The sequence below is a fragment of the Dermacentor albipictus genome, chromosome 3 (genome assembly GCF_038994185.2).
Source record: "Dermacentor albipictus isolate Rhodes 1998 colony chromosome 3, USDA_Dalb.pri_finalv2, whole genome shotgun sequence".
In the NCBI taxonomy this organism is placed as follows: Eukaryota; Metazoa; Arthropoda; class Arachnida; order Ixodida; family Ixodidae; genus Dermacentor; species Dermacentor albipictus.
Window position 1 is genome coordinate 140806153 of NC_091823.1, and position 25761 is coordinate 140831913.

The 25761-nt window shown below is 46.9% G+C and overlaps 1 protein-coding gene and 1 long non-coding RNA gene across 3 annotated transcripts in view; both read left to right on the forward strand.

The window, feature by feature from the left end:
• Window positions 1-6720: 6720 nt before the first annotated feature.
• Window positions 6721-25761, forward strand: part of LOC139057594 (uncharacterized) — a 29245-nt gene continuing 10204 nt past the window's right edge. The window contains exons 1-3 of one of the 2 annotated variants that reach the window (XR_011512929.1): window positions 6721-7486; window positions 8901-9051; window positions 10877-11535. This is a non-coding gene — a long non-coding RNA (uncharacterized lncRNA). Of the gene's footprint in view, window positions 7487-8900; window positions 9052-10876; window positions 11536-25761 lie in introns of those variants that run through there. The other variant, XR_011512928.1, reaches the window with a different exon arrangement.
• LOC139056962 (uncharacterized) lies at window positions 15454-18744 on the forward strand. Its single transcript, XM_070534738.1, has 2 exons — window positions 15454-15502; window positions 15539-18744. The coding sequence occupies exon 2, from the start codon at window positions 16275-16277 to the stop codon at window positions 17208-17210; it is 936 nt and encodes a 311-aa protein (XP_070390839.1). The 5' UTR covers window positions 15454-15502; window positions 15539-16274; the 3' UTR covers window positions 17211-18744.

Genomic DNA, 25761 nt, shown 5'->3' on the forward strand with positions numbered 1-25761 from the left:
GGTACAGGGAGTACCCCCTGCTTAGATGGTTGATACCGTACCGTGACAATGAGCACAGTTTTGCAGCATGGAAGAAGCGCTATAACAAGTATCACTCTCGGCAAAGGTCTTCTATTGAGAGTGCGTTTAGTCTGCTTAAGCAAAGGTTCCGTAGGCTTTACTTTGTTGACACTGCTACGGTCAAACAGTGCTGCCTCATAGTAATGGGTGCTTGTGTGTTGCAGAACATGCGCAACAAAGAGTGGGATTATTTCATTGAGCTGCAAGAAATTCCATAGCTCGAAGAGGTTGGAAATCATGATGAAAATGAAATTACTGACCAAAGTTTGGCTGCCTGTAGCGAAAATTTGAGGAATGCCATTGCAGAAAAGCAGTGTTAGTGTCCCATTTCTTTAACAACATTGCCTTCATGTGGGAGGTAATTTTTAGCATTATTTAGAGTTTAATGAAAAATAAAAATGCATTCATGCTCAAAACTTATTTATTGGCTGCACATGCCTCTGTGATACTAAGGCGCTCCAGAAGTGCCATATTTTTATCAAATCGCACTTCACGCTTCTGCACTACAGCCGTATATTCTTCTCCAAGAGCCTCCACAGAGGTAGTGGACTTTCTTGCTGGGTCCTGGCTGGTCTGGCAGCAAGATGGCCCTTGCTCCTGCAAAGGCTCTAGCATGTCGACACTCTCCACATCTGTGCCCCCTCTAAAGCATAAAAAATCAGCCTTAGAAACAACTACATTTTAAGTAGGACCATTGTGCCTGTTGTTTTCAATAGTCGTCCCTGGCACCAGGAGGGCTGTTGGCATGATATGGTGCTCACTCTCTAGTACGCCAGCCAATCCCCTATCTGTAATAAAATATCAGATAGTAGCTTTACAAATTGATGGCAATAATGGTCTCTACTCGCTCCTCGTACTCGCAGATAACCAGGGAGTGGCCAGGTTAGAGTTCTTTGATTTACCCCACTTGTAGGCCCTCTCCGAACTTGTCCACTTGTTTCGAGTCTGCAGTGCACTCACAACGAACTCCGTCGAAATGAGGTGGGCCAGGTGAATCCACAAAACTTTGTAATGAAAGAAACGAGACGAGAGCCATAAACAGTGCTTGGAAGCCCAACACTCCCAAAGTAATCAATAAATTGTCTGCATGAGTTAAGACACTTTGATGTAATTATTGAAGAAACAACTACCTAGAAATGGACAAACCAGTGCTGCTATTACCCAAGTCATTTTGCCACATGTCATTTGCATGCTACGCATACCACATTACTGCTTTAACAGGTTGACCAGATGAAACGGGCAAAAAGAGGTACCCTTCTCAAAACAAGACCAATTAAGCAGCACAGTTAGCCCAAAATAGTTAACTAGTTGAAGATTAAATTTAGATAGTAGGACATGCATCATTTAGGTTAAAGAAACATGCTTGTGCATTGCATCGTTTTCATACTTCTTTAAGACGGCCGAATTTGTTTTAAATGAAGCAAAACTGCCATAAATAAGTTTAAATAATCGCAATGCTAACTTGTGTCAAGTGTCTATGCTAACAGGTTTTAGGTTGCTATTTCGTTTTCATGACAGTTGCTAATCTAACCAGGCTAACTGGAACTTTAATCATCATCAACATCATCATCATCCTATTCTATGTCCTCTGCAGAATGAAGACCTCTCCCTGCGATCTCCAATTACCCCTGTCCTGTGCCAACTGATTCCAACTATCGCACAAAAATTTCCTAACTTCATCGCCTCGCCTAGTCTTCTGCCGTCCTTGACTGCGCTTCCCTTCTCCTGGCACCCATTCTGTAACCCTAATGGCCCACTGGTTATTTAACCTATGCATCACATGACCTGCCCAGGTCCATTTTTTTCGCTCAATGTCAATTAGAATAATGGCTATCCCTGTTTGCTCTCTGATCCACACCGCTTTCTTCCCGCCTCTTAACGTTGCGCCCAGCATTTTTCGTTCCATTGCTCTTTGCACGATCCTTGACTTGTTCTCAAGCTTCTTTGTCAGTCTCGAAGTCTCTGCCCCATATGTCACCACTGGCAAAATGCACTCATTGCACACCTTCCTTTTCAATGATAACGGCAAGCTTCTAGTCAGGAGCTGACAATGCCTGGCATATGCGATCCAACCCATTTTTATTCTTCTATGAATTTCCTTCTCATTATCAGGGTTGCCTGTGATTACTTGACCTAGGTAAGCATACTCCTTCACGGACTCTAGAGGTTGACTGGCGATCCTGAACTCTTGTTCCCTTGCCCTGTTATTCATCATTATCTTTGTCTTCTGTATATTAATCTTCAACCCCACTATTACACTCGCTCTGTTTAGGTTCACAATCATTTGTTGTAACTCGTCTACAGTATTGCCGAATAGAGCAATGTCATCGGCGAACCGCAGGTTGCTGAGGTGTTCGCCATCGAACCTTACTCCTAAGCCTTCCCAGTTTAATAGCTTGAATACTTCTTCCAAGCACGCAGTGAATAGCATTGGAGAGATTGTGTCTCTGTGTCTGACCCTTTTCTTTATAGGTATCTTCCTACTTTACTTGTGTAGAGTTAAGATGGCTGTGGAATCTCTGTAGATATTTTCCAAGGTATTTATGTAAGCGGTCTGTACTCCTTGATTACGAAATGTCTCTATGACTGCTGGTATCTCTTTTCGTAATCTATGAAAGCCATATAGAGAGGCCGATTGTACTCTGCGGATTTCTCAATTACCTGATTAATGAAATGGATGTGATCCATTGTAGAGTATTCCTTCCTGAAGCCAGCCTGTTCCCTTGGGTGGCTAAAATCCAGTGTTGCCCTTATTCTATTGCAAATTATCTTGGTGAATATTTTATATAATACTGGGAGTAAGCTAATGGGCCTATAATTTTTCAATTCTTTAACATCTCCCTTTTTGTGGATTAGTATAATGTTTGCATTCTTCCAGTTTTCTGGGACCCTTTGCCAGCAATTTCTTTATAAGAAAGCATGAAGCCAAGGTGAATAAAAAGCATTGGCACGACCTGTGGTGTTAATTAAGACAAATGTAATTAAGACAGAGTTATAAAGGCACTTGCACCTACAACTTCGGGTGGAAGCTGAACCCACTTGGAGATATAGGATCGGCCATATCTCCAAGTTCAATTCCAATTGCTATCGCAAACGAAGGGAGTCGAACCGCGACTTTTTGGTGAGACTCAAGCCCTAGACCTTTGCTTGGAGTCAACTTGGAGATATGGGCAAACAGGCCTCATCTCCAAGTTGGACTCCAACTGACATTGTGGAGCTCGAGAGTCGAAGCCGCAACCTCTGGTTGGTGTCGAATCCTCGACCTTTGGTGTTAATGAAGGCAAAGTTAATTAAGGCACTTGTACTAGTTGATCCCCCTACTTCTGGTTGGAGTCGAAACCATGACCTGCGGGGTTAATTAAAACAAAATTAAGATAGTTCATTAAGGCACCCATACCCACGACCCCTGGTGGAAGTCGAACCCACTTGGAGATAAGGGGGAACCGGCCATATCTCCAAGTTGGATTCCAATTGACGTTGTGAAGGTAGGCTTGAACCCACTACCTTTGGTGTTAAGGTGAAGTGAATTAAGGCACAATTAATTAAGGCACTCAAACCCTCGACGTTTGGTGCAAGTCACACCTACATGGAGATACAGGTGAACCGGTGATAGTACATCCGAGTCAGATTGCAATTGACATCGTGAAAGTTGGGAGTTGATCCCTCAACCTCCAGTGGAGTTAAACTCACTGCCATTGGTGTTAATGAAGGCGAAGTTAATTAAGGCACTTGAACCAGTCGATCCCCATACCTTTGGTTGGAGCCGAACCCACGACCTATGGGATTAATTAAGGCACAGTTAATTAAGGCACTTGTATCCAGGACCTTCGCTGGAAGTCGAACCCACTTGCAGATATGGGTGAACCGGCCATATCTCCAAGTTGGATTCTAATTGAAACCATGAAGGCATAGAGGTGAACCCTTTACCTTGGGTGTTAATTAAGGTGAAGTGAATTAAGGCACAGTTAAGGCACTCTGGCCCTCGCTTTGGTGCAAGTCAAAACCACTTGGAGATATGGCCAAACCGGCAGTATCTCTAAGTTGCATTCCAATTGACGTGGTGAAGGACAAGAGTTGAATCCACTACCCTAAGTGCTAATTTTAAAAAATGTAATTAAAGTGCAATTAATCATATAGTTAATTAATACACTCAAACCCACAACCTTTGGGTGGGAGTCAAACCCATGAGCTTTAGTGTTAATTAGGGTGAAGTTAATCAAGGTAGAGTTAGTTAAAGTGCTTGAGCCCACAATCTTTGGTGGAAAAAAACAATAGAAAGTAAGAGTGCATTAGAATGAAAATGTCAGGTAATATAATGAATTTCTTGTGAGTGGGCAGGCGTTCGCCTTCATCCTCGTTAGCATAAGACAATGTGACTGTCAAGTTTTACTTAAAGAGACCCTGAAACAATTTTGACGATTTTGTACAAATGTACCGAGTCGTTAGAGGAGGTCCTTCTGATAATTGACGCATCTAAGTGCTCCACGCAGAGTGCGTAATTTATTATAAGGTTTTAAAGATGTACGTTGCTGCCAATTGCAGCAAATCACTCAGCTGAATTTTAAGCCGCCCCTACCCATTTGATGTCATTTGCCCCAATGACGTTAGTAGGGCGAGCTATCCGATTGGCTGCCTAGGGCGCGTCATCAATCATTTTTCCAACTTTATGATGAATAAATGTTCACAATAGTTCAAATGTAGGTAATTTGTTTCTATAAAAAGAAAGTAACCAAGAGAAGGCACAAGAGCAAGTTCTCACTACACTTAAGCACTTTCGGCACACAGCAAGTGTCGTCTGCTTGTGTTACAACGTGCTCACTTTTGACATGAGCTCCGCGGTCAGAGTCGGTCTCAGACTTTTCGCCAGCATGATGATTCAACTTTGTTGCATTCTGGGCTGCAAATGTAGCGACTGGCAATATGTCAAGCTGCGACATTGTGTCCCTCTGCAAGGCAGCAGACGAGCGGAGTGGCTGCAGCACATCGGACTGTCACTATCCGATCGGTGCCAGGATCTGTGTGTTTGCGGCCATCACCCTACACCGGAAGATTACTACCACAACAGTGTTTCGCGAGTCCGGCATTAGAGTAAATGCAAGCGCAAGGGGACAGGGCCTGGCCATCTGACCGGGCCATTCCACGGGATGAGCAGAAGCGCAAACATGAAAGGTCTGCATGGTGCAGCCACCTGGTGGCACACAGCTCACAAACACAGCATCAGTAACAAAGTGTATTCTTCTTTGCTGCGAGTGTAAATTTTTCGCAGGAGTGTAATTGTTAACTCATTGTTTTTGTAAATTTTAAAATGTTTTACACTTGGTTAGAGCAATATTAGCTCTTTGTTTGGCTGGTAAGCTGTGCGCCAGCGGGTGGCTGGACCGTGCAGACTGATCAGGCAGCTTACGTACGCCTATGCTAAAGTTTCCTTATCAGCTTGAGTTTATGCCTCCGCCCACCCGTCGAAATGCTCAGCTCGCCTGTGGTTACCGGAATACCAGACACGTTCGGCACTGCAACAGAATGTTCGCAACACACGCTGCTTCAATAGCTCTTGCTTGGGGTCGACTGCCAAGCAGTTGGCGGAGAGGCTGGAGAGGCTTCGCGCGCTTGCTCCTAGAGAACCAGAAGTAGACGACACGATGTGCCATCATGACGCAGAGCCAGCGAAGGTGGAGCTTAGCACCAATCTCTCGGCGAACGAGTTGAGGAGAAAATGCATGGCTATGGAGGAGGGTAACTTGCAATCATCTGTAGCTCTCTTAATATGAGACACTTCACTCAAATTGTGGTGCGAATTATTAACTTTAGCTGTATCCTATGCATCTACAAAATTTTTCCGAACCGTTTCAGGGGCCCTTTAAAGGGCGCCCTGAAGGAAGAAGAAAATTTAACGAAGAATAAGAATGGGTTGGATCGAATATGGTAGACATTACTAAATTATGACTGGCAGCTTAATTACCGCTGTTCTTGAAAATAAAAGTGTAAAATCATTGCACTATACATATATGGGGGATAAACTTGGACGTTAACTTGAAAAAGCTTGAGAAGAAGTTGAGGACCTTGCAACAGACGATCGATGGAATGAAAAATAGGTGCAGTGCTAAGACAGGAGGACAGGGGCGTGGATATTTTATTTGACAATTAAGAAGGGATAATGGAGGTGGGCAGGCAATGTAATGCACAGGGCAGATTACCACTGGTCTATTTGAGTTACAGAATGGGTGCCAAGGGAAGGGAAGTACATGTCAAGGACGGTGGAGGTGGTGTGACAAAATTAAGCAATTTTCAGGCATAAGACGAAATAAGCTGACGGAAGGCGAGGGTAATGGAGATCACTTCAAGTGGCTTTCGTCCTGCAATGGGTATAAATAGGCTGATGATGATGATGATGGTGATTGCCAGCTCATGAGCAGCACATCAAGATGAAGTGCAAGAACCTGCGTCACAATTAGTGGCAGCTCTTGTGACTGCGCAGTATCTCAGCATAGATGAAAGTGGCCAAAATGTGGTGTATTCAAGAAGATAGTGAAAGAAAATTGTATATCTGCTACCTTATACTTTCACAAGGCAATTTCGCAGTGCGATAGAAGTCTGCACGCTGATTGCTGCCAACACAAAATGTACAAACCTACTCATCCACACGTGCGGATGCTGTGAGTACATATGCATGCGCACATCATAGGCAAAGCATTCATAGGGGGCCATCCTAAGTGAGATTACTTGGAGGCGTGCATTGTTGTACAAACGTCAACTTAAACCTGGATGGCTATAGCTGGAGCCTTTTCATTACCTAATATACTTTGCGAGCGGAATTGCAATTTGATATTCTCGCTCAACCTGTGGTTTGTTCGCGCTCAAATTTTACACAGAGGATGGATTTCGCGGTGGGTCTAGTACTTGTGCGCTCTACCGAGATGGAATTGAAGTCCGCGCCGTCCGCGGTGCGTCGCAAAGCCGGATTGGTGCAGAAAAGAATAAAATGACTGCCTCAGTTAAGGAAATGGTTTTTTTTTTTCTTGCGTAGTGCGTGCGCCCGAGCAGCGCCTCCGGCCCGAGCCTATCGCCCGCACGGCGAAACCGCTCCACATTCCACGATTTCGTCGTTCCCGCGGTTCCCTTTCGCCGTGGAACTATATGCCGTTCGCCACGAGACGGTCATTTGCGGAATCGCCAGCTGCGAGAGAGAAAATCTGGGGGCGTTTGCGCCCTAAGTTTCTCCCTTTGCCTAGGTACCACGGAGGAGAAGTTTCTTTGCTCGTTTTGTATGCGTTTGTCCCTAGGCGAGCCGGCATTCTGCCATGTGTCGGCTGGGGATTCCTTCACGTCGATGTCTGTGTTCTTGACCAGCGCCTCCTCTTCTTGACAAAGCCGTGCGTGCCGTGCGTCGTCCACAAGTTCTCCTCCTGCGTCTCCGTGGATGTTGCTGGTAGGTTTGTTGCACTTTTTGTCGCAACGGTAACATGCGTAACGTGCGACGGGATCAGTGAATCATTGATCAGTGAACCTGTGATATCGAGGATCAATCGGACAACTTTAATGCCATAGCATTTCGCCGTGTCCATCATGCGTTGGTTGTCAGTGCATACTGTACCCTTCAAGAGATTCGCGTGAACATGCATGTCTGCATGTTGAAACATATTTAGCACCCTGTAGCTAGGAAAAGCGAAAGTCGTTATGCAATTTATGGTCGTAGACCACTCTAAAAGGTGATGGCGGCCGCAGTGTTCCGACTGGTGTTATAGAAGTGGCGGGGTGCTTTTTTCGTCCCGACGATATAATGGATTTTCACCAGTACTGCGATAGGACGGTATACGTCACCGGCAAACGGAGCCCTCACGAGAGCTCCTGAGCTTACAATGACGATCTGTCTAAATGTACGTCCGATCCTGGCCACGGCGGCCGCATTTCGATGGGGGCGAAATGCGAAAACACCCGTGTGCTTAGATTTAGGTGCACGTTAAAGAACCCCAGGTGGTCGAAATTTACGGAGTCCTCCACTACAGCGTGCCTCATAATCAGAAAGTGGTTTTGGCGCGTAAAACCCCATACTTTAATTTAAATGTACTACGTCCGACGTGCCTGCTTCGCTAGCTCTGCGGCTCCCGCTTACCGATTTATTGCACATGGTTTTGCTGAAGAACCTTTATTTATATCGAAGGGGATATGCCAGTGGTCTACACTATGGCCCCTACTCCTCGCCCTGGAAGAGACACAAAACATCTTTAATGTGACGAAAGATGGCTCATTAAATCAATAATCCGCCATCACCAACTCGGCACGAGCGCCGCACGGGCGAGAAAGTCTTTCCGACGTACACCCACTTTATCAGTACATTTCAACTCGACATAGGTCACAGATTTCCAGAAGCACAGGCTGGTACACTTGGCTCACTGTAGCCAAGTGTACCAGCCTGTTACTGCCATTTTTATGAGACACCTGCTGCTGCTATCCCTTGCCACAACTGCGCGTTCACTTCTTTAACAGCGCCAGGACTGATGCTTGGCATCAGTAGCATTCGTGACAGAAAATGCTTGCTCTTTGGCAACTGATGACCCAATTAATTTGCTACTTTCTTCTGAAATTTGTGCTCATAAGTGCTGCTCTTGTTGTCACTGTCAAACTGATCTCCTTTGTGTGATCCCTTGTACTTTTTCTGTACCCTTCTCCCTGCACATACTTGATCACTTTTTGTTGCTCTTCCCTGTCGCCATTCCTCTACAGTGGCACTGTCTTTTGCTATATGTGCCTGGCTGTCTATTGCTTATGCCGCATGTTCACTGTAATGATTTCCTTCGCCAGATACGTGAATTATTAATTGCTAAAAAAACTTTTATCTGCAGGGTCTCCTGGAAATTCATCCACAGCTGGAAACCAATATTGTGCTTCATCCCAGACCACAGCTTATCTCCACATCAAAGCCTTTACATCTCCAGTCTCACTCACGTTCGCTCTGAACAGAAAAAAAAAAGAACAGTTGCTGCACTTCACAAGGCAAGAATCCATCTCATCATTTTCTCCTGCGGGGGGGGGGGGGGGGGGGGTATTCTGTAAGAGTACACCTAGTGGGCTGTCCATTTCGGCCACTGCTGATTGGATTCAGCTGTGAGAGGAGGAGACCAGCAGCCCTAGCCAATCAGTAGCGGCCAAAATGGACAGTCCACTAGGTCGGCTCTTACGGAATACTTCTCCCCGCCCCCCTGCTCACCACATCTTGCCTGCTGGGTTTCTCTTGTCATGTATGACTTCGCACATACTTTTCGTTCATGTTCTCCTTTCTGCTTTGTCACTACACCTAAGCTTTTTTTGTCGTTGTTCAAGCAATAGCTCTTCATTGCCATTGCTATTTTCTCGGCCTTCACGTATTCTATGGCAGTCACTAGCGTCATACTTACTAATCAGTGTGGAAATAACGGAAGACACACAGAAGGGCACAGGACGAGGGCTTTCTAATAACTGAAATTTATTGAACACTAGCATCAAATGTCTCTTACCTTTGGTTGCTCCATATAACTTGCTAAAAATGCAATAGAAATTTTTATCATAGGGCATTCAATCTTGGAGCATATTTAAATTATAGCTATTTGCTTTGTGATGAAATATTGCTTTGGTAAAAAACAACTAATTAACTTGGCAAGTTGTTTCCAAAGACTGCATCCTTTGCATGTCCAAATGTCCACACCTTCCAAGTTCCTAAAGAACTTCACAGCTTCAAAGGCTTTTGCTTCATAATTTTGCAGCTTAATTTGGCATTTTATCCCCGTTGTTCATCTCGTTAATGTGGCTGTTGTGTGACGGTACCGAGCTTATGACTTAGACCTTAGCATGAAGCAATGCTTAAAAACTGTTGTGCTCTTACACGCTTTATCAAATCACTGCTTTGTTTTAATGTTACTGGTGCTGTGGCTTTGGTCCTGCGCCCCTGCGGCCACATTTCGATCGGGGCAAAATGCAAAAAATGCTGTGCGCCATGTATTGGGTGCACGTTAAACCCAGGCGCTCAGAATTAATCCAGTTTCTCACTATTGCATCCCTCATCATCATTTAGTGATTTTGGCATGTAAAACCACTGAGCTTAATTTTTAAGTATTGTCGTTGCCCAGTACAAATCTAGATTTTGGACGTCACTGCAAATGTAACCAATACACAGATTTAAATAATTTGTCATCTAAAGAAGAATGGGACACTATAAAATGCAATAATCACCATTATATGCCTTGAAGCCAGAACAATATCGGCACGCTAGGAAGCACCATCGCTATTGCCTGTTGCTTGACGACTCCAATACACCTCGTCACAGTCAAACAGAACAGCTTTCACCTCCAACTTTTGTCCACTCTCCTTTGCCTGTTGTCTAATAATCTCGCCAAATTCTATGGATGCTATCCTGTTCTCCAGCTGTGAATTGTGGTTGAACCACTTCAGACGTCTGTTGACTTGTTTATCTGACACAGTGAAGTAAAAGTGTAGTGCAGTGATGTTGCAGTGATACTCTTGCCAGAATAACCTACTTTTCATGAAACCAGTGTAGTAGTCAGAAGACTGGCATTTATGCCAGCTGCATTGCCAAGCTCCTGCACAAGAGCAGCGCTTAGCATCTGAGCATTCGCATCATTCTGAGTATTCTTGCATATCATTTGTGCTCGTTAAACCTTGCTACAAGACATTAATTTTCAGCAGCCAAGCCTGACAGTTCTGGTAAATTTTTTGTGCTCTGAGCTGGTTTGATGCAATACTTTTAATGGAATTTCTTTATTGCTGTTTATTATGTGGTCAGTGACAGGATTTTTTTAATGCAAGAGTTAAATGGTTCTTTCAGTGAAAAAGCCGGCAGCATCTGTAGCAGCAAAACGGTGCCTAATTTCCCGTTGACTGTGACACCATGTGAGCACACGAGGCGCGCTCATGACACTAGCTTGCACTTGCTGGCTCGTGTCTCAGCAGAGGAACGCGAGCGAAGGGGAACATCTGCTGCTGCGCTACTTCGCGAGGGGAGAGTGCATTGCTACGACAACACATCACCTTCCCTCTCGCAAGCCTGTGTTACCACCTGTTCCTTGTCTACTCAAGCTCTTGTGTGTGTTCTAACTGCGCCTCGGTAAGGCTAAATCAATATATGCCAAGCGTCTTAACGTGCCCGCTTGCCTGCGAGGAGTTCATATCTCGGCCTGCTCAGTGGCGTTCAGTTGGACATTAAAGTATTCACAACTCATAAGAAGTGCTTAGGTGTCCTCGGATTTTCTTCGTACTTAATGCACAAACTTTGAAGTCATTTTCCATGGCGAAATTAGTTAAATATCATCGTCCCTTGTCTGCTGTCCGTCCTTTGTGTGAGCCTTATACATCTTCGCAGCCACTCCTGTCATGCACAGTAATTTGTGTACTTGTGCTTGATTCTTCCATGGCATATGATTAATTAATGCATTTTATTTGCATGATCCAACTAAACATGATCTCAAAAAGCTTCACTTGACTGCTCACTTGTCCCTGCGGCTACATTGTGTGGATGTACTATCACCATCAAATGAAATGCAAACAGCACAGTGCGTGCCTGTAGCATCACTGAATGTATAGTGCACACACTTCAATCATCACCCTCACAGGCATGCACATCTGGTTTCACAACACTGTGCAATGATGTTCGCCCTATACTGAGATATTTTTCTTTCTGTTTTGCTTCTTGTTTTCTTAGATTTTTGGGGTTTTTTTTGCTTTGAAATAAGAGGAAAGCATAACAGAAAGAAAATTTGACTGCATTCAATGTGTTAGAAAATGTTCACTTCAATTTTTTTTCTCACACTTGAATCAAAAGCAGTGTGGCAACACTGAGTCTTGATGAAATGAATTGGCACCCTCGGAAACTGTTCCCACTGGTAATCGAAGCTGATCTTGAAGGCCATGCTTTGGTCTACTGCAAAAACTGGAACTGATTTCAGGAGCTGGGAAATACGTTATGGCCCTCATTCATTGTTTTGCTTTTGCATCTTGGCAGTTTGCTGCTGCTATTTATAGCACAAGTGAAGGAATTGTAGCACAAGTAACACTGACACCTGTGCTGCCCTTTTTGGTGCCAGAGTGTGTGAAGGAAGGCTGCTATCTGGTCTTGAAATCCATCGAAGCAGCCTTATTCCCAGACATCACACAGCCTTGCCAAAATGGCGGTTGGCATGAAGGGTCTAGAGGCAGCGACTTCAAATAGAATTTTCGACTTGTCGTACCAGAAATGGTTTTATTTCCAACAAACTTTGTTGGCTGTCCTCCAGGCGAAAAGCTGCAACATACAGCTTTAATGTGCCTGAAGGCCCTCGCATGGCAGCAGTAAGTCTCCTATCGGCAAACATATAACATACGAAACATTAATCTATCAGGATATACATTTACAATGTAGCAAAAGAAATGTGTGAAATCTAAAGAAACATTCATCTTTTCAGATAATTATATAGTACTTATAAAATAAATTCTTAATGTGCAACAAAGCCAAGATGCATATTATATGTATTATATGTCCCAAAATATCACATTTCAAAAATAAGCACTACAGACAATATGTCTAGTATGTACACTTGCCCCCAAAATATTACAGGGTGTGCGAGCGTGTGGCAAAACGACCCTTCTCCCCTTCTAGCTGTGCACCCATGGTATCGAGTTTGCACGCATGCGCATCCCTCCAAGATTGCAAGCGTGCATGTTTCTGCACTTCCTCATTGTGCGCTGGCAATATCCGAATGTAGCCGTGAGGTGCCTCTCTTGCGATGGGCGCAAAACTATGTGAAGCCTGAGCTTGCGCGTGCCGCTGCGGCTGCTTTTTGTCGAGTCACGAGCGCCGACGCATATGGCCCGGTGGCGAACCCAACAAGTAATTTTTTTTTGAGCTGCACCATTTCGTGTCCAATCTTTGTTGTTTCTTTTTATGAATGGGGCATTCTCCCACAGAAGAGCGTGTCAGAAAATGCCCCTATAGAAGGAGACAGTGTCAACTCCCATTGAAGACCAGCAGTTAGGACACAGAGACAGAGAAGCTGCCGGATGGATCTGGGACAGCGACGCTGGCCTGTACTTTCCTATCGTCTCCATTATCCATGGCAACCTGGTATGAAGAGCATGTGTTAGCCATTTATGCTTGAAGTACTTTTTCCTGGAAACAGTTAACAAAATGTTTTGCATGGAACAGAGAAGGTATGTTCACCTGCACAAGTATTGGCTCATAGGGAAGGCTGGCACATAGGCTGGAGGGATCAAGGTCGGGCATGTTGATCTGGACTGCACTTTTAACTCGAAGTCTATGGCAGCCTGAAAGCAAGAGTGCTTATGCTAATTTTCTGTTTGCCCTACGACATAGAATACACTGCCTACTTAAAGTACTCGGTAGAGCTGTTGAACAAGTCCATCTCAGGAGGAATTGTAGAAGCCCGGTAACCAGGGAAAGTTGGTATTATTTCACTGACTGACTGACTGAATAAACTTTATTGAAACCAGCAAGAGATGGTGACTGGGCCTAGGCCTCCCACATGGAGACGTCGAGGTGTTGCCTCTTCGCCGCCTCGCAGGCCTGCTGGGTCGCCCAGAGTTGGTCGTCAAGGTTGGGGCTACGCAGGGCAGCGTGCCATCTCGACGAGAGGGTCGTGGGGTTAGTGTCGGGGTATTGGTGCCTACAGTCCCAAAGCATGTGTGGAAGTGTGGCTGGCTGTGTCTTGCAGATATGGCACGTGGGATTGGGGTAAATGTCTGGGTAAATCTTGTTATAAAGTTGTAATGAGGGGTAAGTATTGGTTTGTAGCAGGCGGAAAGTTGTAGCCTGCGCTCGGGATAGTTTGTTGTGTGGGCCGGGGAAGGTTCTACGCTCTAAGTAGAAGGACTTCACAAGATCATTGTAGCGTGTCAGGCGATCCCTACCGGTGGGGGCAGCCTCCCCTTCTCCCGCGCAGTCAACTAGGCCTCGCGCTAGGGAGTGGGTAACCTCGTTGAGGTTGGGGAGGTGCGGGTGGACGGTGCCTGCATGAGCCGGGAACCAGACGAGTGTAACCTGATGGTCGGTTGAGCGGGGCTCTTGTTGCAAGATGCGCAAGGCTTGGTGTGAAATACGGCCGTTGATATAGTTGATAACGGCGGAGCGGGAGTCAGAGACGATGGTATGGCATGTTGGGTCTAGGGTGGCTAGCGCGATGGCCACTTCTTCAGCTTCCTCAGCGTGTGGGGTTACTAGGCTGATAGCATGTTGGAGAGACCCTTCACGCGTGGTGACGGCTGCAAAGCGGGTACCGTGGGGATATTCGGCAGCGTTGACGAAACTCACACCGTCGTGGCGAGTAAGCGATTTGGTGAGAACCGTGGCACGTGCTGTGCGACGTGCGTGGTTGTATTTGGGGTGCATGTTTCTGGGGATAGGATCAGCGTGAATCCAAGCTTGTATGGTGGAGGGGATCTAGTGCTTATGGCCGTGTTGATGGTGGTAGGTGATGCCGTGCGAGGTGAGGATATGGCGACCCGTGGCTGTGAGAGTGAGTCTCTCCAGCTGAGAGCGACGTTGGGCCTCGATGAGCTCGTCCAGTGTGTTATGGACGCCTAGTTGAAGGAGGAGGTCAGTGCTGGTGCAACCGGGGAGGCCGAGGGCTTGTTTATAGACACCGCGTAGGAGGATGTTGAGCTTGGTTTGTTCAGCCTTGTACCAGTTTAGATACGCAGCAACGTAGATGATGTGGCAAATTACGAACGACTGGATTAACCGGAGCAGATTCTCCTCTTTCATACCCCCACGGCGGTTGGAGACCCGCTTCAAAAGTCTCATGGTGTTGGCTGTATTTCTCTTGATTTTGGCAAGGGCCATGCCATTCGCTCCGTTCGCCTCTATGAACAAGCCGAGCACACGGATATTGGTGACGAGGGGTATGGGGCTGCCATCCGTGAGATGAAGCGCAATGTCTTCGTAATGGCGTTTAGCGGTGGAGTATTTTGGATGGCGGCCACGGAGAGTAGGCCTGTAGAGAAGGAGTTCGGACTTTGCAGGGGAGCAGCGAAGCCCCGTGCCTTGGATATAGGTCTCGACTGTTTCAATGGCGGATTGTAGCGCCGTTTCTATTTCGCCGTCACTGCCTTTGTGGGCCCAGATGGTTATATCGTCAGCGTATATGGTGTGGGTGACACCGTCCACTTGCTGCAACTACTTGGCAAGATCGATCATGACAAGATTAAAAAGCATTGGGGAGATAACGGAGCCCTGGGGGGTTTCCGCGCTGCCCAAAGTCTGGGCGTCGGAGCGGAGATCCCCCACCGAAAGGAAGGCCGTGCGATTAGAGAGAAAGTCTCTGACGTAATTATAAGTGCGCGCACCGATATTAAGGCGTGAGATGCGGTCAAGAATGGTGAAATGGGCTATGCTGTCAAATGCTTTTTCGAGGTCGAGGCCGAGTATAGCTTTAGTACTACGTGTTCTATCTTCTAGTATATGGTACTTAAGTTGTAGCATGGCGTCTTGGGTCGACAGGTGGGCCCGGAAGCCAATGACAGAGTGAGGATACGCTGCAGTGTCTTCCAGATGGGTGTTGATTTGCGTGAGGAAGGCATGCTCCATAACCTTTCCCACGCATGAGGTTAGTGAGATGGGACGAAGATGATCGAGGCTAGAAGGTTTGCCAGGTTTGGGAATAAGGATGACCTTTGCTGTTTTCCAGGCCGGCGGAATGGCACCATTACGCCAGCAGTCATTGATATAATTTGTCAGGTGGGTGATGGAGGCATCATCCAGATTACGGAGGGCTTTGTTAGTGACCCCATCGGGACCAGGGGCAGAACGGCTGTTTAATTTATGCAGGGTGGCTTGGATCTCAGCGACACTAAAGTCTTCGTCCAGTGGGGGGTTGGGGGCCCCGGTGTAGGAGCCGTGAGATTGCACTGGGCCCACGGGGAGATACTTGTTGGTGAGGTAGTCTAAGACTTGGGCGCGGCCGTTTCTTCCTTTCTGTATAGAGAAGTTTAGTGAGGCGATCTTGCTGGGAAGAGCGGGTGGCTTGGCTATCGAGGAGGTGTTTGATAAGCTTCCAAGAAGAGGGACAATGGATCTGTCCGTCAGCAGTATTGCACAGTTCAGTCCACTGCTGACGGCTCAGAGTGAGGCAATGGGCTTCGATTTCCTTATTGAGGAGGGCTATTTTAGCGCGGAGGCGCCTGTTGAGACGTTGCCCTTTCCAGCGGGATAGGATGGATGTTTTAGCCGCGAGGAGATGGGCCAATCTACTGTCCATGCGCTCGACGGGGGCATCGGTTGTAACGGTGCGCGTGGCTACATTGGTATCGGAGTGGAGATTTCGGGTCCATGCATCAATGTCCTCTATGCGTTCCGCGTGCTGGTCAGCGGATCGATGCTTGCGAAATGCATCCCAGTCAACCCAAGTGAACTCACGGGGTTTGGCAGTAACTGCAGCTATCCGAGGGATAAGTATGGCAATGATGGAATGGTCACTACTGAGATCATGTTGTGTGTTGCTCCATTGAGCGTTGGTGACATTCTTGGTAAATGTCAGGTCGGGGGTCGTGTCGCGGGAAGTGGAGCTACCGAGGCGTGTGGGGAACGTGGGGTCTGTAATGAAAGTGAGGCCGAGATCTTGGGAGTCTTTCCAAAGGTTTTGAGCCGCCGTCGTCGAGTAGCCATATCCCCATACCGTGTGGGGGAGATTGAAGTCTCCACCAATAACGAGGGGGTTGGTGCCAGCTACGTTAAGGGCCTTCTGGAAGAGGGTGAGAAAACGGCCTCGAACTTTGGCAAAGGGATGGCTGTACACGTTAAGGAGAAAAATACTTTCCTTACATCTCCTGGTGGGGATAAGTTCAACGAGAAGGTGTTCGATGTTTCGGTCGTGGAGATTGTGTTCGATGGCGGTGATTCTCTTGTGGACGAAAGTGCAGAGGCGGCGAGAAGCATGTATCGGGATGAAAGGTTGGTAACCTGGGAGGGTGACCGAATCGATATGGGTTTCCTGAATCATGATGACGTCCGGTTGCCGGGTGAGGGTACGAAGGTGTTGACGGATGACTGGCTGTTTGCAGAGATAGCCTCGGCAGTTCCACTGCCAGATAAGTGTATCTCTGTTAGTGTGGGCCATGATGGGGATTGGGGGATGCCGTCAGGGGCAGTGCGGGGGGTTTGGAGGGTAGGATGAGCGGGCACGGGGAGAGTTTGTACGTGGGTTTCAATGTTTGTGACGCGCTGTGCCAGTGCGAGAACGGCGTGTTGCATGGATTTGACTGCGTTCTGGAGTGCGGTCATCGTGCTTTGAAGTGAGACTAGCATGTCCTTAACCTCTGAGCGCACTTGGCCTGTGGCTCCCTCTTGGAGGGCCCGCTTTTTGGGGGCTGGTGTCAGTAGAGCGTCGTGGCTAGAGGAGTGGGACGCTTTGGTGGGTGGTGTAGGAGCAGGTGTCCTGGATTGTTTAAGATCGCGAACCTCTTGCGAGAGCTTGTGAATTAGGTCGCGCATAATGGCATTTTCTTTTTTGAGGTGAGCTATTTCTGCGTTATCATTGGTGCTCGTGGACTGTGGAGAAGGTGTGTTGCGACCCTCTCGCGAGGTGCCCTTAAGGGCTTCTGCAAAGCTCACCTTGTTAGTAGGAGACTTGGCGGGTGGGGTATAGGTAGATCTGGATCGGGAACGGCGCTGTCTCGAACGTGAAGGGGTCCGGGAACAATGTTGCCTCGAGCGTGATGGAGTCCGAGATCTGGAGCGGGGCTTGGAGTTCAAGGGCGGGAAGTCGCTTTCTTGAAGGGTGGCTTGCATTGCAGCTCGGCGTTCCCCAACGCGCTTGCGAATAACGTATGGTGTCTTGCAGCGAGCCGTACACGATTTGTCCGCTGTAAGATGAGGGCCGCCGCACAGTGACCATTTGGGGTTACACGTGTGATCGGGAGGTGGGTTGCGGACTCCACAACCTCTGCAGATCTTGTTATTGGGAAAAGGGCAGACATCCATGCGATGTCCGAGGCGGCCGCATTGGTAGCAAATTTCTATTTGCTTGCGGAATAATGAGCATGGGATTAAGGTAGCTCCGTAACAGACCAGATATGGCACGTCGGGGCCACTGAAGGCGATAACAACGGTGGTTGTTGTTCCAATGCATTTTGCGGCTAGTGCGAGGGGGTTGTGGGTATTGATGATATTGGCGTTGACTTGCTGTGGGGTATCGGAGAGGGGGATTCCGCAGATGACTCCCTTCGTGGTGTCCTCGGCGGCCGTCTCATACGCGTTAACATCGTGCGTGACCCCATTGACTTGAATTGATTTTATGCAGACATACCGGTCGGCGTTCTGCAGACTTGGCGTACTTACAACGACAATGTTTTGTTGGGTGTTGGGGCACACCGTGTCTTGCTGAATATCTGCTGGGCTGAGCTGTGCGGCTTGGAGAACGGCTGTAGTCACGGTAGGACTACCAATTTTGGCAATGTTGAGGGCTCCCTTGGGGCGAATGATAATTTTGATTTGGTTGGAAGGTAGCGGAGGCATGCGTCCAGCCTTTAGAACTTGTGCCTTGACTGGTGGCCTGGTCTTGGAACGAGAACGAGTGCTTGAGGTTTGGGTAGAGTCATTTTGGGGTGAAGAGTCGTCCCTCAGCTTCGCCGGTTGGCGAAGGCGAGTTGTTCGCCAGCCCGTCTCGGCGGCCACTTCGAGCTCCATGCTCGTTGCTGGGGCAGAGAAACTTGATCGGCGATACGGAACTCGCTCGAGTGCGCGCCGCGCATCCGGTGCGCCCGGCGTGCATGTGCGGCGGCGGCGTGGGCGATTCACAAAAATGTTCGCAGCACAGGAAAATGTCCGTAGCACAGGGAAATCGAGTGTTCCACCTGAAAATGAGGCGTCTACGGAGTCCTGGTATCTTCACGGATCGACTGGTGTAAAAATTAGGCCACAATTCGCAAGAAAATGCTGCAAAATCATTTCACGAACACAGAGCCGACGCGAGCACGTCTACACTCCTCGGCGATCGCAGCGCCTCCCCTGATTTCACTGAGAGGGAAAATTAATTTGCACCCATTCAAATCTGAACTACTGGAGGCACCAGCACCTAAGCCAGAGAACCAGGGCTAGAGAGGCTAGCCAAGACTGCTTTCATCAAAACTCGTAGTAACATGATGGGAAGACGTCTGCCAGCCAATAACCGCTTCAACTAAAACTGTGCAGCATAATGTGGATAAAGCAAGACATAAAAGCTATAGAGACAAGCCCACGATAACTATGCTCATCCCTGTAATGTTGTTTTCCTTTTTCGACGATGCATGGCACAGTTTTACTTCAAACTCGTGTTTACAAAATGGCCTCATACTATGTTTTATGGTGGAGTAACTGTTTATTCTGTCACATAGTCAGCGAGATCATTACAACAGTCAAGTGAAATGTTTACCTCTGCAAGCAGCAACAAGCTTACAGCACAAGCTTGCATGGGCTGTGAACATGCACAGAGTAAGTGTACGACATGGCTTGTTGTGTCAGGTGTACTGTCACATTGGCCAACTGTATGAGGAAGCTGGGAGGTTCGAAGCTTGAGAGTACTAGTTATAATAATGGGAAGAATGTCATATAGCAATAATTCATTACAATTGAACCTTGTTGTATGAAACAATTATAAATAGAATTATTGCTTAAATAACAGGTGGTGAATCACCAAGAGAACTACATGTATATGAAACTTCATACATCAAACTTGCTCAGACAGTAAATGGATATATTGAACTCCGCAGCATTGGACATTGGGACACATATTAAAGGCTTCACTGCAGTACATTGGCAGATCCTGGTGGCGCAAATAGGACCTACAAATTCTGCATGGGCTAAAGGGCAGAAAGCGCTGCTCTGAATGTATCTATGTTGTCAAAGCCTTTTTAACAAAGTGCTCGCACCTTCAAAATCCTTCGCTATGCAGGTCACTTTGTTTTAAAGGTTGCGCAGCTCACTGCTCACAATAGCTAAGCACTTTCAACAAAAGAAAATCTTTAACAAGAATTCAAGAGAGGCTTAATGAAATAGACCGCTAATCTTTCTCTGCAAAATATCCTTGACAGCATGTTCTACTGTAGCCACGCTGTGCTCCATTGAGGTTCCCAGCTTGCTCTCCAAGCAAATGCAGGAACCATGCAAAGCTAAGCCCCCGATTGTCTAGTGCCCCTAAGCCTCCCTTGCTACAAAATTTTTGGTCGCCTTCGTTGACATTCGCGGCCTATCCATGCATTCGTCAGCCGTTGGTCCGTTACAAGTAGCATAAGAGGTGAGTGAATCCTGGGGCAGAGCAACGGAACTAGTAATATCAGCACGCTCTTCAAATACACTGCTGTTAGCACTAGGGCACAGCTTACCCTGGTGACATCTTCGCGGGGCAGTGGCGGCACTGCTGCGGCATTCGTTTTATAAACATAAATCAGCCGCCAGGGACGCATAAGTTTCTTTGTTTCACAGGCAAATTAATTGTGGTCTTCATTGTAGAGCTGTTCGATTGTAATCTAGTGCTTATGCTGACGCTACTTGCTGCATGCAGCGGTTCGTTTTCCTCACGTGATAGTGTGTGACGCTGTTGTATCTCAGCTTTCGGACTTTAAAACCAGCAAGCATCTAAAATGTGCTGCATAATAGACAGTTTTAGTTTAGCGTACATCACTGCGCATGCGCAGAACGCTAAACGACCCATTGCATATAGCGTACACACACTATTTCTCAGATTTAGCATTAGCGTCTTTGTGTGGTTTGCGGAATTTGCGTGAAACATGGCGGCGGCCCCGGCTGCCAGCTTCGAATTGAATTTGGCGTTGCTTTTGTATATGGACTTCGTTCTTAGCAACTGACTGTGTAAATGGCTTTCGCTTAGTCTCAGGCTGCTACGATGACAGAGTATTATGGATAACCTTGTAGTGTTTTCGAGATCGCTTCTCGTTTCGAGTGAGTCGAAGCCTAACGAAAGAAACATCCGACATGTTAGCACCACCTATAGCTACAGTCGGGAGATAGCCGCAATGACGGCACATGGCCTCTGAGATCTGAACATCTCACAGGCCAACTAAAACTAAAAAAAATGTGTGCTGATTAGCATACGCTATATATACTATGGCATACGCTACAGCTGCTTAAAGCTGTCTAATGTCAGACCCATAAGTTAGCTTCATCCCAATACAGTGGTGTTACGCATTCAACTATGCACTTAGCATTGTGATGAAGTATACCAACAGTGGGAAAGGGTCACAAACACTGGACATAGCAAGGTTACGCGGTCAAGCATACCATAGCGCTGAAGCATACTGAAAGTGGAAAAAGATAAAATTACATGCAGAGTATCCTGTCGGAGTTATCTAAATGACGCATAAGCATTTGCTACTGATCACCTACTGTTTTGTCATCATATGCTGCTGCGTTTCATATAATTGCGAGAAATGCCACGAAAAAATCATGAAATGGAGAAGCGCAGATGCAACACCAAAATGTTAAACCAAGACCAGCATGAGTATGAAGCAGAGGCCAGTAGTAGCACTGTTCACTCCTTTTATATCATGGTGCGTTTGGATGATGTTGCTGCTTCATGGAAGATGAGCACTGGCCAATGCGTGCTGTTCTACGTGACGTAATTGAACAGTGTCACGTTAGGTAGACGTCATACGTAGATGTGGTCAATGATGCTGCCTCCTCTCGATGCAAACCATTATCAACTGTACATCAGCGGCCGCTGCTTATGGCGCGGCTGCGCAGGCCCGATCTTACAATTAGCTCGCTCATGCCGGCCTTATCTTGAAAGTAATCATCTTACGTGACGGACGGGTTTCCTCATTTGGGTAAGCATAGAATCCTTTACGCATGTGTCTCTTCCTTTGACTTTCCCACTCCAGCTGCTAATGTCACACATGCCACGTCGGGAAGGGGGGGGGGGGTGTTCAGAGTGTGTATATACATGACAGGCACAAGTAAGAGAGGAAAGGAGATGGGAGAAGCTTGTTTTCACCCCACTGCATCGAATGTGCACAATGCCCTCTGGAGCTCCCTGGCTGTTGTCACATTAGCCACCTGACAGCTGCAATTATCCGTGACTCCTTTCGGAAGCACAGAAGAAACTGCAGCGCTTACGTGCGAGGCGAGAGGGGACACAGATAGAACTGTAGAGAGAAGAGGGAGGAGAAGAGGCAGTTCCCGTATAAGATGGGGGAAGTGACATGAGAAGGCAAGGAAACTCCACTGACATACAACAGCGGTTGTGGGGTGCTTATGTTCAAGGCACAGTGCAATATGTTGCTGCTATTTCTGAAAAAATAAACACCATGCAAATATGTCAAGCGGGCAACTCGCACAGGGCGTGCAGAAGCAGAGCCGCATTAATTAAAATGCACCGCAGCGTCCAGGAAACACTACAGAAGTGGTTGACCGTCAAATCAACACTTCTGTGCCTGCCGCATTAGCTTTGCTGCTATGGCATTGCGAGAGGTCATGGATTTGAACCCAATCGTGGGAGCCACATTTCGACGGGGGCGAAATAGAAAACCCATGTGCACTTAGATTTTGGGACACATTGAAGAACATCACGGTGTCAAAATTAATCTGGAGTCTGCCACTATGCCGTGCTTCATAATCTGAGTGTCGTTTTGGCACGTACAGCCCCATAATCCAATTCAAGTTTAATACTTCTGCCATAACGCGATGTGCCATATGAGGAAATGACAACACTCAACCCTCTCAGGGGTTATAAGATATGGCCCACTAAAATGCCTCATGCAAACACCCCTCTCCCTGTGTGTTCTGCCTATTACGCAGGCAAACAGCAGTGGTGCCCACAAGGTAACGTTTAACATCAATTCACCAATCTCATGTTAGCCTAAATGTTGAAGAAATTAAGCTTTAGCCGTCAACACTGCTAATTATCATCAATCAGAGCATCCAGCATGGAAAGCTTCACTTACATCAATTCCCACAGGGTGTGGGATCTGCATAATTTTTCTCTTTTTCCTCATTTTTGTGTGCGTAGCATGAACAGGAAGATGTTCCAATGAGCTCAGTTTTGAAAATATACTATTATATGTGCAATCTCCGGTTACGGTAAAAGCACCGAGACCCTAAGAAGTGTACAGGCAGGGATTTAGAGCTATTTCCGGCAGGGTTGTGGTGATTTGGGCCCTTGCTTCGCCCATCTTGCAAGCTCCGTATACGAGACTGCAACACAGCCTTGCACATGTTCCCGACTATACATGCGCACATGTGCCGTCATCTGTCACAGTATGAGCACCGAGACATCTAATAACTCACCTGACACCCATTCAAAGCTGGTTCTGACGTTGCTGCAGTGATGGACCGCAATACATAACGGAAGCTCCAGTGCATAACACAACTGCATTGTGGTGAAGCTCAGTCTAGGGCATTGGCATTGAAACTTGTTTAAGCAATCACATTTCCTCAAGCCACAACCAGCATGCGTATTCGTGCTCTTAAACTGCACAAGGGCCATCCATATGTCGACGTGTCGGAATGTTAAGTCAGGTGTAGTTCTGACCAGAATGCACATAATGTTTGGTATGTCTAGAAAGTGTTCCTAAAGTCACCTCTGCCGCATTACAGTTGAGTTAAGCAAGGAAGCTTATGCATTGTATTGCATTGAAGCATATTAAAAGCGAAAAATTGCAGTTTAATTGCTGTGGTGATTTAAGCCCCTTGTTTGGGGGTCCATGACCATGCCCCTCTGGAGGGCACAAAGGAGCAAGGAATCATGGTTGGAGAGCATGACACGAACCCTGGCGATGGAGAAACAGCTTTGATGACCTGCTCTACCGAAACTGCACTGCTTGTTCAGCAGGCGTTAATCAAGAAGCTAGAAAAATGAAACCTAGTAGTCCGGATATTTATTGACTACAGCAAGGCTTTTGACAATGCAACACAAGATTCTATTAACAGAGTTGACTGCCAACGGTGTACACGGAATGACACATTTTGTTGTGTTCGTATCTGCTTGATTGCAGGCAATACATTGTCATTGGAAATAGTATTTCCTCCGACAGGGCAATATTGTTCGGTGTCCCACAGGGCAGCATTTTAGGTCCCCTTCGACATTTACGTTAATGACATGATAGACATATGAGGGTTGATCCAGAAATAAGGTTCCCATCAGTTTTAGAAAAAGACAACATTGTTTATTCTCATAGAAATTTACATTATTGGAAAGATGAAACTTACATAATCGGCATCTTTTTCTACGCATTTTTGTATACAGTGCTCCAATTTCTGTATCCCAGTGTCACAGAAGTCTGCCGCCGACCCGTTGAGGAAGCATTTCACCTCTTCCGACTTCTTCATCGCTCCGGAAGCGTTGGCCACTCAAATGTTCCTTTAGCTTGGGGAACAAGTGATAATCACTAGGTGCGAGGTCCGGACTGTACGGTGGGTGGGGCATGACAGTCGACCCAAAGTTTGTCAAAAGTTCCTGGGTTTGACAGGAGATGTCAGGTCAAGCGTTGTCGTGAAGCAGTGTTACACTGGCTGCCAGTCGTTCTCGCCGGCAGTTCTGGATAGCTTGCCTGAGTTTTCATAGTGTTGCACAATAGCTCTCAGAGTTCATTGTTGTCCCACGTTCCATTAAATCGATCAGCAGTACCCCCTTATGATCCCAAAAAACAGTGGCCATGACTTTGCCAGCAGAAGGAGCTTGAACTTCTTTGCGACTGGTGACTCTGGGTGACGCCACTCTTTGGATTTTTATTTCATATTAGGAGTGAAATGAAACACCCACTTTTTGTCTCCCATAAAAATGGAGTCCAACAATCCTTCCTTATCTTCTTGACAATTTTGAAGAAACTGGCGAGCACAGTCAAGGCGTTTCTCCTCGTAGTCTGATGTCAATAGCTGCGGTATCCATTGAGCACAACACTTCTGATACCCCAATACTTTAGTCAAAGCTCTTTCCACTGTACCGTAAGAACTTCCAGGAATTTGAGCAATAAGTTCACGGATGTTGATCCTCCTCGATTGAAGCATTTTGCGTTGGGCCATCTTGATAACCACCTTCGAAACTGACGGTCTTCCACTCTGTTCTTCATCGTGGACTTTCTTTCAACCAGCACTAAACTCCCTGAACCACTTTCGGACGTGTTGAACGGACATGCACTTGTCGCCATACACCTCTGTCAACTGATGATGAATATCCACGGGTGGAGTCACTTTGGCGTGCAAAAAGCGAATTACGGAACGAATCTCGTACTTGGCGGGATCAACAATGGGAACCTCCATGTCGGACGGCTGCTGAGCCAAGAATGAGCGGTGCAGCGAAGCAAAGCGCAGCTGGGGGGAATGGAGAGTGGGGGAACAGCCGCGTGCATGAGTGTTGCCGGACTTCACCTCGCACCTTCCCGTGGGGCTGGAGCTCTTTGGGAACCTTATTGCTCGATGAACCCTCGCAGAAACCGAGGCAACAACCATTCTATATGTGGATGATACCAGCCTGTTTGTCTCTGGTCTGGAGGCTTGCGATGTCATTCCTAAAGCGAACGCGCTCCTTTCCACTTCATTGGGATGGTCCAGCCACAACAGCCTTAAAAATATTATTTCTTTCCAGAACAGTTGAAATTACAAATTTACCCAGCACTATTTGCGTCTCACATTAACTACTGCATGCGTGTGTGGGGCACCACCGTGAACACTAACACAAGCTTTTTCTTCAGAAACGTGCTCGTCGGAATTATTTCTAACATTCCATACCTCCACAC